The sequence below is a fragment of the Numenius arquata genome, chromosome 14 (genome assembly GCF_964106895.1).
Source record: "Numenius arquata chromosome 14, bNumArq3.hap1.1, whole genome shotgun sequence".
Classification (NCBI taxonomy): Eukaryota; Metazoa; Chordata; class Aves; order Charadriiformes; family Scolopacidae; genus Numenius; species Numenius arquata.
Window position 1 is genome coordinate 17,182,426 of NC_133589.1, and position 14,893 is coordinate 17,197,318.

General features: G+C 58.8%; 1 protein-coding gene across 3 annotated transcripts in view; it reads left to right on the top strand.

Moving 5' to 3' along the window:
* The window catches only part of RAB11FIP3 (RAB11 family interacting protein 3), an 82,875-nt gene extending 75,190 nt beyond the window's left edge, over positions 1-7,685 (top strand). For all 3 annotated transcript variants that reach the window (XM_074158826.1, XM_074158828.1, XM_074158827.1), the window contains 5 exons: positions 851-932; positions 3,707-3,844; positions 4,660-4,815; positions 5,236-5,376; positions 6,955-7,685. In XM_074158826.1, the coding sequence (XP_074014927.1) occupies positions 851-932; positions 3,707-3,844; positions 4,660-4,815; positions 5,236-5,376; positions 6,955-7,068 (631 nt within the window). In that variant the 3' untranslated portion in view covers positions 7,069-7,685. The remainder of the gene's footprint in view (positions 1-850; positions 933-3,706; positions 3,845-4,659; positions 4,816-5,235; positions 5,377-6,954) is intronic.
* The last annotated feature ends 7,208 nt before the right edge of the window (positions 7,686-14,893 follow it).

Here is a 14,893-nt window from a genome sequence, read left to right on the forward strand (position 1 = left end):
GGTAGACAGTGAGTTTAACTTGCTTAACTAAAGTCATTATAAACCCTGAGTTTTGGCTACTTCTCCTACCTTTGTTCCTAAATCAAGCCCCTCCATGTACCCGCTCTCAGACTATTTGAATTTCCCCGATGCAGTTTAAATTTAGCTCAGTTTGTGACTGAAGAGGTGGTTTGTTCCCATGAATGACCCGTGGAAGTACGTTTCATGCTCAGATGTTTTCCACCTTCATGGGAACAGGCAAATGTCTGGGAAGGAAGAGCCGTCGGACAGGCAGTGTCCCGGACGTGGCGCTTCCAGAGGAGAAAGTGGAGTGGGAGAAGTTTCATTTATTTGACAGGGGTTTTTTGATGGGATATTTCTTGCTGCTTCTCCAGAATGTATTTTCCTCTCGTTCAGCCCTTGCAGCAAATGACAGATGAAAGCAGTGGGGGATTTTACCAGGCTTGTAGCAGGACAGTTACAACGACAAATGGATGTCACTTTACCTGGGGAATGCAAAGCTGAGACCCTCTCTGAACCCTCTGCCTCTGCCCGGGCGATGTCTCTGCTTTTTGGTGCCTAGAGCTGAGGCTTGTCCATGGACTGATGAAGCCCTTGGCCTAAGGAGTAGCCTTGGACTGGCTGAGGAGGGATGACACTGGAGGGTGGACTCGCCAGAATTCGTATGGATGCCCCTTTTTTTTCCCCCTGGGAGTAGAACTAGTGGAAGCTTTAGGTTTTGCTTTGAAAAAATAAATCACTGCTGGCTTGCCTTCAGCGGGTCCTGGTTTAATAGCGATCTTCTTTTTAACCAAGTCTCCTCGCTTGGGGTGTTGGGGTGAGTTTCTCACGCGTCTCTCTGCCGTTGCAGGCTGCAGCAGCTGGATGACGAGAACAGCGAGCTGAGATCCTGCGTCCCTTGTTTAAAAGCCAACATTGAGAGGCTGGAGGAGGTGAGGGCCGTGTGTGCTCGGGGCGTTTCTGGGTTCTCCCTTGGCTGGAGCTGAAATTCGCATTTACGCGAAGGGCTTACGTGAGATTTGTTTAATGTAACAAACAAATCGGCTTCTTCTGCCTTTCAATCCCTGCAGAGCTCGCCCCAGACCAGAGCTATCCTGTACCGTTATCCGTGCAGATTCCCGGTGTTTGGCTTGGAAACTGGGATTAACAAACCCCTCAGTAAATGTCTCGGTGCTGGTGCAGCCTGTGGAAGCAGAGCCACGGGGGCGCAGCGGTGGCAGCCCTGTCCTGCCTGGTTAGGAGGGACTCGTGCCCTCTTGTGGAAGCTTGTCCCCATATCTGTGGCAGCGGGACAGTCCTCTGTAAGGGAGGAAGAGGAGCAGGCATGCTTCATCCCTGCGTCCTGCCCGGCCGGGTTCATCCTTGCTGGGATTTACGTGTTGAGTCTTCAAAGCGCTCCGTTATCTCCCAGATCCTCTCCTCCCTCTCCCTGCTCAGGATCTGAGGCCACTCAGGGCCGGGGTGAGAAGCTTCCCAGGGTGCCGCAGTCTCCGTGGGCCGGACAAGATCTTCATTTTTTGGAAAAAATGTGGGTTACAGGCGTAACATCTGGTACAGAGGCTGCGTTTTCTTTCTCTTCAAGCTTGTGGCAGATGTGGGATTAAAATTTAAGTGAAATCAAACCTCTCTGTCCAGCTGAAGGCCCTCAAGTGTTTCATCCCGTGGAGCAGAGAAGGCAAATAAAATATGCATGTGCCGTTTGACGGCAGCACACGGCCTCACCCAGCAGCAACAGCTCATTGCCTGGGATAAGGAGCCACCATGGAGATGTTGCACCAGCCACTTTTGCTGCAGGAGATGCTCCTCTAGGGCTAAGGATGAGGCTTTCTGAGTGAACGGCATGATACAGGTGCACGATTAGCATCGTGTACCCGACACGGAGCATTTTTATGCCATTTTTATAGCAGCCTTCCACTATCTGAAGGGAGCCTACAGGAGAGCCGGAGAGGGACTCTTTGTCAGGAAATGTAGTGACAGGACAAGGGATAATGGTTTTAAATTGGAAGAGGGGAGATTTAGATTAGATATTAGGAGGAAATTCTTTGAGGAAATTCTGTGAGGGTGGTGAGGCACTGGAACAGGTTGCCCAGGGAAGTTGTGGATGCCCCATCCCTGGAGGTGTTCAAGGCCAGGCTGGATGGGGCTTTGAGCAACCTGCTCTAGTGGAGATGTCCCTGCCCATGGCAGGGGGGTTGGAACATGATGATCTTTAAGGTCCCTTCCAATCCAAACCATTCTATGATTCTATGATCCACTTGCAGTCTTTCAGCTGCAGCTCCATCTCTACTTGACGTGGCCACCATGACGTGGTCCTCATCTGCCAAGACCTTGTAAACTCGGTGCATTGAGGCTGGGGGTGGGAAAACCACTGTGGATCTGAGGATAAACTTTCTGCCTGGGTGTGTTTCAGCCCCGGGAGATTGGTTTGGATCCTCAGTCTCTCTGTGGAGCAGTGCTGCTTTTCTCCACGGTTAATGGGATTAACGAGGAGCGAGAGGTGCAATCGCTGCCCTTCCCTGCCGAGGAGAGAAGCCCTGCTCGTGACCTCCCGTCCTGGAGATTGTCTGAAATCAGGATTTCACGGTCAGCATTGCATTTATTTTTTTTTACTGGTGCAGTGCTTCTGGAGCTTTTGGAGCTGTGCTCCATGGACCAGGGCACCCCACACCCAACAGCTGGAGCTGCTCCTCGCCTCTTCGTGGCACGGACCATCCAGCACAGGCTTTGCTTGGTGGTAATTTTTGTCTTTCTGGAAGCCAAACCCTTCTTCACGGGGAGAGCCAGGCTGGAAACTGTGAGCTTGGGCAGGAATTGAACTGGTCGCAGGCAGCAGGATGCTGCTGAACAAGGAAGTGTCCTTGTCAGGGCTGTGTCACCACCCAGTGACAAGCTTCACCCTCCGTCTCAAATGTTGAACCAGGGCTTTGAGTATAGGAAGGGACAGAGTGGGAGAACTGGGCTTGTATGGTTTACATCCTGGCTTGAACTGGTCGTATTCCTTCTTGTGCCAATCCTTGATTAAATTCTTTGAAACAGAATGAGCATCCCCAGAGTGGTGTAAGATCTTGGATTCCTGGCTTTTCTGGAATTCAGACCGTAGGACCCTTATGGTTTCATGTCTCTCCTTGGCCAGTAGCCTCTGTGCTGGCCCCAGTCCTGCCCCAGCCGTGTCCCATGCCGGCACCGCACTGCCCAGAATCATCACAGAATCACAGAGTGGTTTGAGTTGGCAGGGACCTTAAAGCCCACCCAGTGCCACCCCCTGCCCTGGGCAGGGACACCTCCCACCGGACCAAGTTGCTCCAAGCCCCCTCCAACCCGGCCTTGAACCCCTCCAGGGATGGGGCAGCCACAGCTTCTCTGGGCAACCTGGGCCAGGCTCTCACCACCCTCACAGCAAAGAAGTTCTTCCTAAAAACAAAACCTGCCCAAGCGCCGATATTTGCCCGTGTGCTTTTATTCTTGAGTCGTCTCTTATTCCCTCTCTCTTTAGCGGGGCTATTTTGGTGCGCGGCTCTTGCTGCTGCCAAAGCTTGAAGCTCCAAAGCCCTGAGACGGCAAACGCGATCCCAGCAGGCAGAGCATCCTCCTGCGTCAGCGAGAAGAACCTTCCCCGCCGTGCCCAGCGTGCGCCGTGTCCTTGAGCCGGCGGGGAAGAGCCCTGGCAGCCGCCGGATGACGACTCTCGCCTTTCGTGTCGTTACAGGAGAAGCAGAAGCTGCTGGATGAGATCGAGGACCTCACCGTGCAGCTGACGGAGGAGCAGGAGAAAAAGAGGAAGATGGGGGACAAGCTGAGTCAGGAGAGGCACCAGTTTCAGAAGGAGAAGGAGTCGACGCAGGAGGTAAGTAGAGCCCTTGCTGCCCTCCCTGTCCTGCTAGTCCCCCAGATTAGGGCTACGGGGGGAGGCTGGCCTCGGCAGCTTCTCCAAAAATAGATATAACTGGAGCATTTAGTCCTGCCTGGGCAGAGATTTAGCTCTATAACACCTAGTGCTTTTGCCTGCGTTAAAATTCAGCCGAGCGTGTCTGCGGCTGCAGACCCAGTGGGGCTGTGCCCCCCCGGCCCCTCCCCACGGGGCCCCTTTCTCTTCTGCATTGAAGGAGCGGTGGCAGAAGCACGGTGACAATGACGCGTGGAGCCAGCAGGCGGGAGGAGAGGGCTGTGAAAGCTGCCACCTCCTGTGTGCTTGGGGGGCAGAAACTCTTCCCCCCCCAGCCCCTTCCAGGTGTCTGGCGTTGGTAATTCCGGCTGGAGGCTCGAGCAGGGCTTGCTGTTGGGGGAGAAAAGGAGCTTTGGGCCTCGAAGTGGAAATTATTGTCATTTTGATGATGCTGAGAGCACTCGGGTGAGGCGGGGATTCACAGTGTTGTGGCAGGAGGGACCTGCCTGAGGAGGTCCCCTCATTGCTGGGGGGTTGGTCTGCTCCTGCAGACCCAGAGTCAGCATCTTTGGTGCTCCATCAAAGTCCTTCCAGGGCTGCTCTCATGGATTTAAATAGCTCCCCCTCTCTGCTTGTTGGACGTTGGGGGGGAGGAAGGGGAAGCCATGTGCACCCCCAAGAAAGGGTCTGTTAATCCTGCAATCCATGGAGTTGCCCCCAGCTGGGTGACAGCCCATCTGTCACACTCAGTTGTCCCCCTTCCCTTGTCCTTGCAGCTCATTGAGGACCTCAGGAAGCAGCTGGAGCACTTGCAGCTCTTCAAACTGGAAGCGGAGCAGCGGAGAGGCAGGAGCAGCAGCATGGGGCTCCAGGAGTACAACAGCAGGACACGGGAGACCGAGCTGGAGCAAGAGATCAAGCAGCTCAAGCAGGTACCTGGGGCTGGGCAGGGAGGGAGTCTTGGCTGCTCGGGTTGCAAAAAGGGGGTGCCGATTCCCTGACACCGAGGGGTGGCCAGCGGGGGCCTGGGGGCTCCCTCCTAAGGACCTGACCCTGGATCCAGCAGCCTCCTGCTTTCTTGCTCTCCTGTCCTGGGCCAGGAGAGGTTGGCTCCTTCCTTTGGAGGATGGCACGTACTCTCAAGAGTTCCTCTGTTGTATCCCCTGGATCTCCTCGGCGTATTCCATCTATCCCATGTTTCAGAGGTTCTCCAGGCTCTACTGAGACGGAGCCAGGAGACCTGGCTCCGGTGAGGGAGCTGCTGGTTGGGTCGAAAGCCCTTGCCCTCCCCGGCTGGGTCTGTTCTGAGGGCACCAGGAGCTTCAGCATCCTCTGGTTTGTCTTGTGAACAGGACAACAGGAACCTGAAGGAACAGAACGACGAGCTGAACGGACAGATCATTAACTTGAGCATCCAGGGAGCCAAGAACCTCTTCTCAGCCTCCTTCTCTGAATCTCTGGCAGCGGAGATCAGCTCGGTCTCCAGAGATGAGGTATGTGCTTGCCTCAAAACCCATCTTCCTGAGGTTGGGGGGGCATTTCCTCTCCTCTCAGCCACCCAAGGGCCTGGGAGAAGCTGATGTGGCCCTGTCTGTGCTACAGCTCGCTCCCAAAATTCCCTTGAAAGCTGTCCTGAGCGAAGAAATAGCCACACAACTATTTGAAGAACTTGCAGGAACTTATCCTGCCTGCCAGCCCTTCCTTCCTGGGAGCAGGGGAAGCCGCTGCCTCCCAGTTTGCTGATACTGGCAGCTCCGCTGTGCCTGCCCTGTGACTGCCTTCCCCTTCCCGGGACAGGCCAGCGAGCGCCGGGTGGGTCTCTTTGTAGTTGTCTTAAAACAGATCTTAAAGATCTTGGCTTCTCTGGCACGTGTTCTTCCTGCTCCCCACGGCTGTACCCCACATCCTGGTGTCAGAATTTCAGCCCCTGAGGAGTGTAATGGGAAAAGACACGTGTTTTGGGGATCAAAGGGAGATGCGATGCTCCCTGCTTTCTCCCATCTGGCTGAGAAATTGAGGAAGGAAAGGAGTGAGCAGGGCCGGCAGCTGAGGGCATCTCCTTATCTTCAGCCAGAGCCTGCCCGAGGAGGGAGGAAGGCTGAGGGGAGCCCCAGAGATCCCAGTACTTATTCCTCCAGCAGCTGGTCATCTGATCCCTGGCAGTGATGCCAGGAAACACTTGTCCATGGGCTGTTCCCAGCCCATGCCAGAGTGAAGAAGGGGGGAAACCTCCGTGGGTGCACAGAGCCACGAAAAACAAGGGCAAGTGTAGGGTGCTGCACCTGGGGAGGAATAACCCCCTGCACCAGGACAGGTTGGGGCTGACCTGCTGGAGAGCAGCTCTGAGGAAAAAGACCTGGGAGTCCTGTTGGACAACAGGATGCCCATGAGCCAGCAATGGGCCCTGGTGGCCGTGAAGGCCAATGGCATCCTGGGGGGCATCAAGAAGAGCGTGGCCAACAGGTGGAGGGAGGTCATCCTGCCCCTCTGCTCTGCCCTGGGGAGGCCCCATCTGGAGCACTGGGTCCAGTTCTGGGCCCCCCAGTTCAAGAAGGACAGGGAACTGCTGGAGAGGGTACAGCAGAGGGCTATGAAGATGATGAGGAGACTAGAACATCTCTCTGCTGAGGAGAGGCTGAGGGACTTGGGTCTTTTTAGTCTGGAGAAGACTGAAGTGGGAATCTGATCGATGTCTATAAATACCCAAAGGGTGGGTGTCAGGAGGATGGGGCCAGTCTTTATTCAGTGGTGCCCAGTGACAGGACAAGAGGGAACGGGCACAAACTGGAACACAGGAAGTTCCATCTAAACACGAGGAGGAACTTCTTTGCTGTGAGGGTGGCAGAGCCCTGGAAGAGGCTGCCCGGAGAGGTGGTGGAGTCTCCGTCTCCGGAGACATTCAAAACCCGCCTGGACACGTTCCTGTGTGACCTGCTCTGGGTGGACCTGCTCTGGCAGGGGGTTGAACTGGATGATCTCCAGACGTCCCTTCCAACCCCGACCGTTCTGTGATGTTGTCCCTGAGCAGCGGCAAACGGTGACCTCTCCCCGCCTTTCTCCCTCCCTCGCAGCTCATGGAAGCCATTCAGAAGCAAGAGGAGATCAACTTCCGCCTGCAGGACTACATCGACAGGATCATCGTGGCCATCATGGAGACCAATCCCTCCATCCTGGAAGTGAAATAAGGGCAAGCCGAGAGCCGCCGGCTGCGCGCTCGTCCACGGGTGTGGATTTGGTGCTCTGAGAGGATAAAGAGGGGACTGGAAACGTCTTTGCTCTTTGATGAAGGCACAAGGAAAGCATCGCCTCGGATCGGCGGGCGGATCAGCCAGCGGACCAGGGAAAAAAGCAAACCAGCAGCAAGGCTTTGGTGTCTGACTCTATTATTTTGAAGCCCCTTCTGGTTTTGAGGGGCGAAAGGGAACCTGGAGAAGAAACGCAGGCAACGGACGGCTGGAGGAAGGACCTGCATCGGCCCCGCTACGCGTGAAGCTGGGGACTGTCCTGACAAGCGGGCTCAGACCCTCCGGTGCGCGGGGAGAGGGTTGCTCCGAACTGCGGGATAACGGGACGGAGACGGAAGCGACGGAGCCGACGTTTTCCCCGTCCAGCCCAAGTATCTGCTTTGCCAAAGTGTCCCCGACACACTCACTCACTGGGGCAGATCTGGGAAAGAGGGAAACAACGTGTCCCGGACTCATAGAGGTGGTTTGTGGATTTGTTTTTTGTTGTTGTTTTGGGGGTTTTTTTGGGGTTTGTTTTTTTTTTTTTCTTAATTAACTTAATGCAAATGTCCTCATTCAGCTGGCGCAGTTCATCCTTGCCCTGCCCGGGGTTGCGTGCGGAGCGCGCTGGCTCCTCGCTCTCTCGCCGGTGGCAGGAAGAGGCAGGGGAGCGGCTGGTATTTTTGGGGACAGGGCGTTAAGCGCACTTTGTCACCTGCCTCCTTATTTATTTTCTTTTTTTTTTTTTGCTCTGTGGCTCACTACCGTCGGCACGCCGTGGCGTTCCCGGCTCCGCTGCCCTTCTTCTTCTCGCTCCCGGGCTCGTCTGCGGCCATCCATGGAGCCAGGCTGGCTCTGGGAGGAGAGGTCCCCTCGGTCCCCAGCTGCGGCCACACGGGTGCTGTCTGTCTGTCTGTCTGTCTGTCCAGCCTGCGGGGACCGGGGAAAGGCTGCGACTCTTCAACTTGCACTGGAGGCTGGTCCTGCCCACCTCTCCCTGTCGCCTGGGCCCGGCAAAGGGGCAAGCAGTGGCCGAGGGTGGTCAGGGTGAGGTCTGGGAGCCCCAGAGGAGAGGGGTGAGCTCGTCACCTTGCCTCCCAAGGTCCCTGGCTTGGGGACTGTGCCGTTGCCACCCGGAGCAGGGCTCTGCTGGTGATAGCTGCGGTCCTGGAGGGAGAGCCCGCTCCCTGTGCCTTTCCCTGCACTGGGTCCGGGGACGGAGCCGCTGCTCTCGTTTCTCCAGTCCCCTTGGCATCAGCCCGGGCTCAAATCTCCCTGCCCCTGGGGGAGAGAGGAGACCAGAAACTCCGACAGCAGCTCCCTGGGAAACAAAAGCCATGTTTACATCAGACAGCTTTTGGCTCGCTGGCCCAAGCCGCCGATGGCATAAGCGTGACCCCGGGGAGCAGCCGCTTTGACCGACCCGCTCCTCTCCGGCTCCCGGGAGGAGGCAGCCGGCGGCCTCCCAGGGATCCGGCTTCCTTTAAGTACGTCAAGGCCCCAAAAAAAGCCGTTTCTTTTTTTCCTGCTTGGCAGGTTTGAGAAGTGCCGGGGTGGCCTGGAAAAGAGAAGCCGCGGCGATCCCTTGGCCGCTGCATCCCCCCTCCTCCCCAGAAGGCTTCCGCGCGGGCGGCACGTCTCTCTCTCTCTCTCTCTCTCTTCCCACGGTGGCAGAGCAGCCAGCTCGCCCTGTGTCCCTGCGGGGAGAGGTGGCGGCTACCGCAGCCTTAGTCCCTGCTGGGGGGGGTCCCCGGTGGCTCCCGGGTCCCCTGCGCTGGTGGCCCTTGGGGAGATCAGCCAAGACCCGGAGCCGGTTGAGCCCCCCGCCTCCGTCACCGTCACCGTCACCCTCCCTCTCCCACCACGTCGCCTCTGGGTGCTCAGACACCCCCCCCCGTGGCCTTGGGCGAGGTGCAGCGGGGTGGGGGCGAACCCCAAAAAACCTTGGGCGAGGGGGGGGGGGGGGGCGGAACGACCTATCCCTCCCCGGCATTTTCCCCCCCTCCCTGCCCCGAGTCCGCGGGAAGAAGCCACGTAATGTACATTTCCAGAGAAGCTTTTGGGTGTAAATCAGTGTAAACTTGGAGAGGGAAAATTTTTCTATCTTGTAGAGTAGGTATTTTTATAGAATGAAGGTTGATCATTTTTTTAATACTTTAAAGAAGAGAGAAATGTATCTGTGTATACACAAAAGCATATATATATATATATATATATGTATAAATATATAAATATCGGAGATCTGCCTTTCTCGACTTGGGATCCCGGATCCCCAGTTCAAACAATCGTCTTTTTTCCTGTCGCTCACAAAGAGGTACTGTAACTGTAAATAAGCACCGGGAAAAAGTTTTAAGCAAACAAAGCACTGACTTGCACATTCACCATGCTTTAAAGTCCCTATGGAGAAAAAAAAAAAATACAAAAAAAAAAAAAACCACAAAAAAAATCCCCCCACCCCAACCTGTACTTCCCCAAAATGTTCCTCTTTCCCCACCGGTCTGTGAAGGAAGTTCCCCTCCCTCTCCCCCCCCCCCCCCCAAAAAAAAAAGAGGCAAAACCAGTATTGTCTGAAATGATGTATCGATTCTCGTCGGATTAAACGCTGTTACTATTCCTGCCCCGAGACCTTCTTTCCGCAAGGGTGGCTTGGAGCATCCCGAGTATCCGGGGGCCAGCTCCCCCGTGGGGCAGGATGGGGCTGGAAATGCTCCTGCCCCCGTTTTTCGGGGGGGGGGGGGGGTGAGGATGGGGGTGGCTGAACCCGGCTGGTTCCAGAGGGACTGAGGTCAAAGGGAGCCAAAACCTCCCCCCTGGCTGAGCCGTGATGGTGGGAACTGGGAGGGAGGGAGTCACCCTTTGGGGTCCAGGTGGGGTGAGGGACCTTTGGGGCTGGCCTTGTGTGTCCCCCCCCCCCCAACTCCCAGGGTGTCCCCCTTCTCTGGAGGGTTTGGAGGAGGCTGAGCTGGGGCCAGGCTGTGGCTCGGCGCCGGCAGGGACTCTCTTGGGGCCGCTCCAGGTGAGGAGGTGGAGGTTTTCCCTCTTCTATACCGCGCCGAACCCCTCCCAGCGCTCAGCTAAACTCTGAAAATCCCTTAAAATGCCCCAAAAAACGCCACTAAGCTGCTCCACACCCCTCTAAGCTTCTCTTCGCCTCCTCCCAGCCCATATAACACTCCCCCCCCCCCCCTCGCCAAAGGGCTCTAATGTGCAGAATACCCTCTGATGCTCCCGCGGTGCCTCCGGACGACTCCAGGCTCTCGCTCTGAACTTCTCCGAGCAGCCCTGGAGCTGCTGCAGAGGGCTCTGAGCGCCTCTGGGTGCTGGGAAACGCCTCTGAGACGCTCTGAGCCCTCGAAAACGCTTCCAAATTCTTTCCAGCTGCTCCTCCGAAGTGCTCTGAGCAGCACCGAGCCACTCCAAAACATCCCCGGGCTGCTCCAAAATGTCTCTGTAGGGCTCCCAACTGCTCAACACCCCTCTAGAGTGCACCAAGGTTTCTCTAACGCCTCTAAAAAAGCCTTTTAAAAATTCCTCCGAAAATCTCAACTTCCAGCTGCTCTAGAAATGGGGTATAAATAAAGTGCTCCGGGGGGTGGTGGTGGTGGGATGCTGTGTCCCTTCGAGGGGCTGCAAAACTGCCCCCAATCCCCTGGGAGCTCTGGAAGGATGGACCTTCGGGCAGCGCCGAAGCACTCGAATTGCTCAAATAGCTCTCAGGCTCCTCGAACCAGCCCTAAAAAAGCCACCGAGATGCTAAAAACTGCTTGGAGGGGCTCGAAGTAGCTCTTAGAAGTCCTCCAAACTCTTCTGAAAACTCCTTGAAATAGCTCAAAATGGATCATAAATAAAAAAAAAAAACAAACCCCGGATCTCGTGGGGGCTCTGAAGCACTCTCAGCCCTCCCTGCGCGGGCGAAAAATGCCTCAAGTGCTCCGACACCCTCCGAAAGGCCCCTGGAAACTCCTCCACGCCTTTCGAATGGTCTCCAAACAGTTGGAAAAACCCCCCTGGACCCCCTCCCGTCGACACCGGCGAGATGTAAGCAACCCCCAAACAGCTCCAAAACCGCCCTAAAACTCATCAAAAAAAAAATAAAAAAAAAAAAAAAGGCTTGTGGCCCCCTTCAAACTCCTGGGCGAATCCAAGGGAAAGGGCTCTCGATGGCTTGAAACCTCTCCAGCCTCTTCGAAGCTGCTCCAGAAAAGCCCTAAAGCTCTGAGGATCCTTCAAGAAAAGCTCCGGAGCTGCTCCCAGCCGCTCTTCCAACAGCACGGCGGGGGCTTGGCATCGTCCGAGCAGCTGCAGGCAGCTCTGGGTCCTTATTTATTTAAAAAAAACCAAAAAAACAAAAAACAAAAACAAACAAAAAAACAATGAAATGCATTTAAATAAATATATTTCCAATAGGGTTAGAGATTTATGGAGCTTTCGCGGCTCCAGAACTCCTCGTGGAAGCCCAGCTGTTTCTGGAACGCTGGCTGAGGAGCTCCAGCTTCTCCCTCCGTGATGGTGGGATGCTCCGGATGCGCAACAGGGAGGAACCAGCAGGTACCGAGCACTGGTAGGACCCTGGGTGCGGTGCTGGGGGGGGTTCCAGCCGCCCCACGAGTGGTCCCGGTGGCCTCCAGATCCTTCTGCTCCTGGTGGCAGGAACACGGTGGCTGGCGCTGGGAATGGGGTGCTCAGCCCGGCTCCCTGTCCCCCTCCAGCCGCTGCCACCCGGCTGGGTGGGCTCAGCACTATTATGTATTAAAAAGAAAACCAATTAATGCATTTAAATTAATATATTTCCAGTAGAATTAGAGATCTATGGAGCTTTCGTGGCTCCAGAACTCCTCGGGGAAGCCCAGCTGTTTCTGGAACGCTGGCTGAGGAGCTCCAGCTTCTCCCTCCGTGACGGTGGGATGCTCCGGATGCGCAACAGGGAGGAACCAGCAGGTACCGAGCACTGGTAGGACCCTGGGTGCGGTGCTGGGGGGGTTCCAGCCGCCCCACGAGTGGTCCCGGTGGCCTCCGGATCCTTCTGCTCCTGGTGGCAGGAACACGGTGCCTGGCGCTGGGAATGGGGTGCTCAGCCTGGCTCCCTGTCCCCCTCCAGCCGCTGCCACCCGGCTGGGTGGGCTCAGCACTATTATGTATTAAAAAGAAAACCAATTAATGCATTTAAATTAATATATTTCCAATAGAATTAGAGATCTATGGAGCTTTCGTGGCTCCAGAACTCCTCAGGGAAGCCCAGCTGTTTCTGGAACGCTGGCTGAGGAGCTCCAGCTTCTCCCTCTGTGATGGTGGGATGCTCCGGATGCGCAACAGGGAGGAACCAGCAGGTACCGAGCAGCAGGAGGACCCTGGATGCGGTGCTGGGGGGGTTCCAGCCGCCCCACGAGTGGTCCCGGTGGCCTCCAGATCCTTCTGCTCCTGGTGGCAGGAACACGGTGGCTGGCGCTGGGAATGGGGTGCTCAGCCCGGTTCCCTGTCCCCCTCCAGCCGCTGCCACCCGGCTGGGTGGCCTTGTCACTGCACTGGCACAAGCCATGAAAGGACAAAGCCACCGGGAAACCGGAGCTGCCTGGACCCTGGCATGACCCCTGCAGTGGTCTCCTGCCCCCAGAAGCCACAGGGAGGCCGGTGGGAGCCCATCCAGCCCCTTCCCCAGGGAGCCAGCGGGCACCTTCAGAACCTGAGGGCCACCATGGTCACATCCTGCATCCCCTGGCCAGGATGCCACGCGGGGGGGGGTGGGTAGGGGGGCGGATGGCTGTGCCCCCAGCCCGGGCCCAGCACAGGAATGTGCTCCGGGTGTTGAGTGGGGGCCGGAGGGTGGTGAGGAGCAGCACCGGCGCCGCGGGACCCCTGTTTGGAGAAAGGATTTCCATCCAGCTCCTTCCCCTTCCACATCTGCTGCCGGTCCCGGGATGGGGCTGGGACAGGGTTAACCCTTGGCAAGCCGGGGTGGGAGGGGGATGGACGATGGCCCCCCCACCCTGAGCATCCCACAGGACTAAGGGGGGCAGCCCCAGTGCAGACCCTCCCCCTGTGGGACTCGCTGCAGGAGGGACCACCCCGGGATGCAGGATCCTGCAGCTGATCTCCAGGGATGCTCTGGGAGCCCACCGTGGGACACAGCCCCTGGCAGGGGGGGTGACACAGCCACACCAGGGGACAACACCACCCCGGCAAACGCCCCACACCCCCAGCCAGGAGGCAGGGACAGGCAGCCCTGCCTGCACCCTGCACCTCTTGCTCCAAGCTGGAAATCCCTGGAGGAGCAAAGCCTGTGGTGCACAGCCTGACCGGGACCCCCAGCCTGACCGGGACCCCCCAGCCTGACCGGGACCCCCCAGCCTGGCCAGGCGCCCCCCCCCCCCCAGCCTCCCTGCGACCTCCCATCCTGACTGGGACCCCCACAGCCTGGTCAGGACCGCTCGAACCTGTCTGGGACCCACGAGTCTGGTTCTCACCCCCCTTCCCCCCCCCACCAAGAGTGCCCGGGACCCCCAGCCTGACCAAGATCCCCCCCAGCCTGGCCAAGAACCGCCCACCAGCCTGACCGGGACCCCCCAGCTTTCCTGGGACCCCTCCAGCCTGACCAGGACCCCCAGCCTGGCCAAGATCCCCCCCAGCCTGGCCAAGACACCCCTCCCTCAGCCTGACCGGGACCCCCCAGCCTGGCCAGGCGCCCCCCCACAGCCTCCCTGCGACCTCCCAGATTGACTGGGACCCCCCCAGCCTGGTCAGGACCCGCTCGAACCTGCCTGGGACCCACGAGTCTGCTTCCGCCCCCCCCCCCCCCCCCCAAGAGTGCCCGGGACCCCCAGCCTGACCAAGATCCCCCCCCAGCCTGGCCAAGACACACACACCCCAGCCTGACCGGGACCCCCCAGCCTTCCTGGGACCCCCCCCCAACCTGGCCAGGGCCCCCCAGCCTGGCCCCCAGCCTGGCCAAGACCCCCCCAACCAGCCACGGGGTGGGGAGGGGTGGGAGGGGGAAAGGGGGGGGTGGGCACAGGCAGCACCCAGAGTGAGCAGGGCAAAGGCAGAATCCGGGTGCACCCCTGGAAGGGGGGAACGCCGCGGGGGAAGGGGGCGGGGGGGGGGTAAGCAGGCGAGCCCCCCCCCCCCCCACTTGCCCTGCGCCTGTGGGAGCCGGGCGGGGGGGGTCCCCAGCCCCGGCCACCGCTGCCAGCCTGTGCAGGGCTGCTCGGGAGCTGGGGCGGGGGGGGGCACCCCATCCACTCCCAGTCCCGGGGGGGGTCCCCGGCCGGCGCAGAGCCGAGGGGCTGCAGCATCCCGGGGCCCCGGGGCCGGCGCAGCTCCGGGGGCCGGGCCCGGGGACCTCGCGGAGGAGGGGGGGGGGGGGTCCGGCCGGGGCGGGGGCGCGGGCAGCACCTCCCCCCTCCCCTCCCTCCTTCCCTTCCCCTCCCCCCTCCCCCCCCCGCCCCGCTCCCCTCCTCCTTCCCCTCCCCGCCGAGGGCAGCCGGCGCCGTCCCGTCCCGTCCCGGGGCTCGGCGGGCTGAGCCGCGGCTCCGCTCCGCTCCCCCCGGCGCTGCCCCCCCCCCGCTCCCCATGCGGGTGCCCCGGGTGGGCGGCAGCCGCCGGCCCCCCCAGCCCCGGCATGGCCCGGCTCTCCGTTAAGGAGCACCTGGACGGGATCCTCTCCGACTTCGAAGGTGCGGACGGGGCTGCGGGACACCCCCCCCCTCACCGCGGGTGATCCCCCCCCCCGCCGGGGGGCTGCGAGACTCCCACTCGGGGTTCGGTACCGCGGAAGGGGGGGGGATGCCCC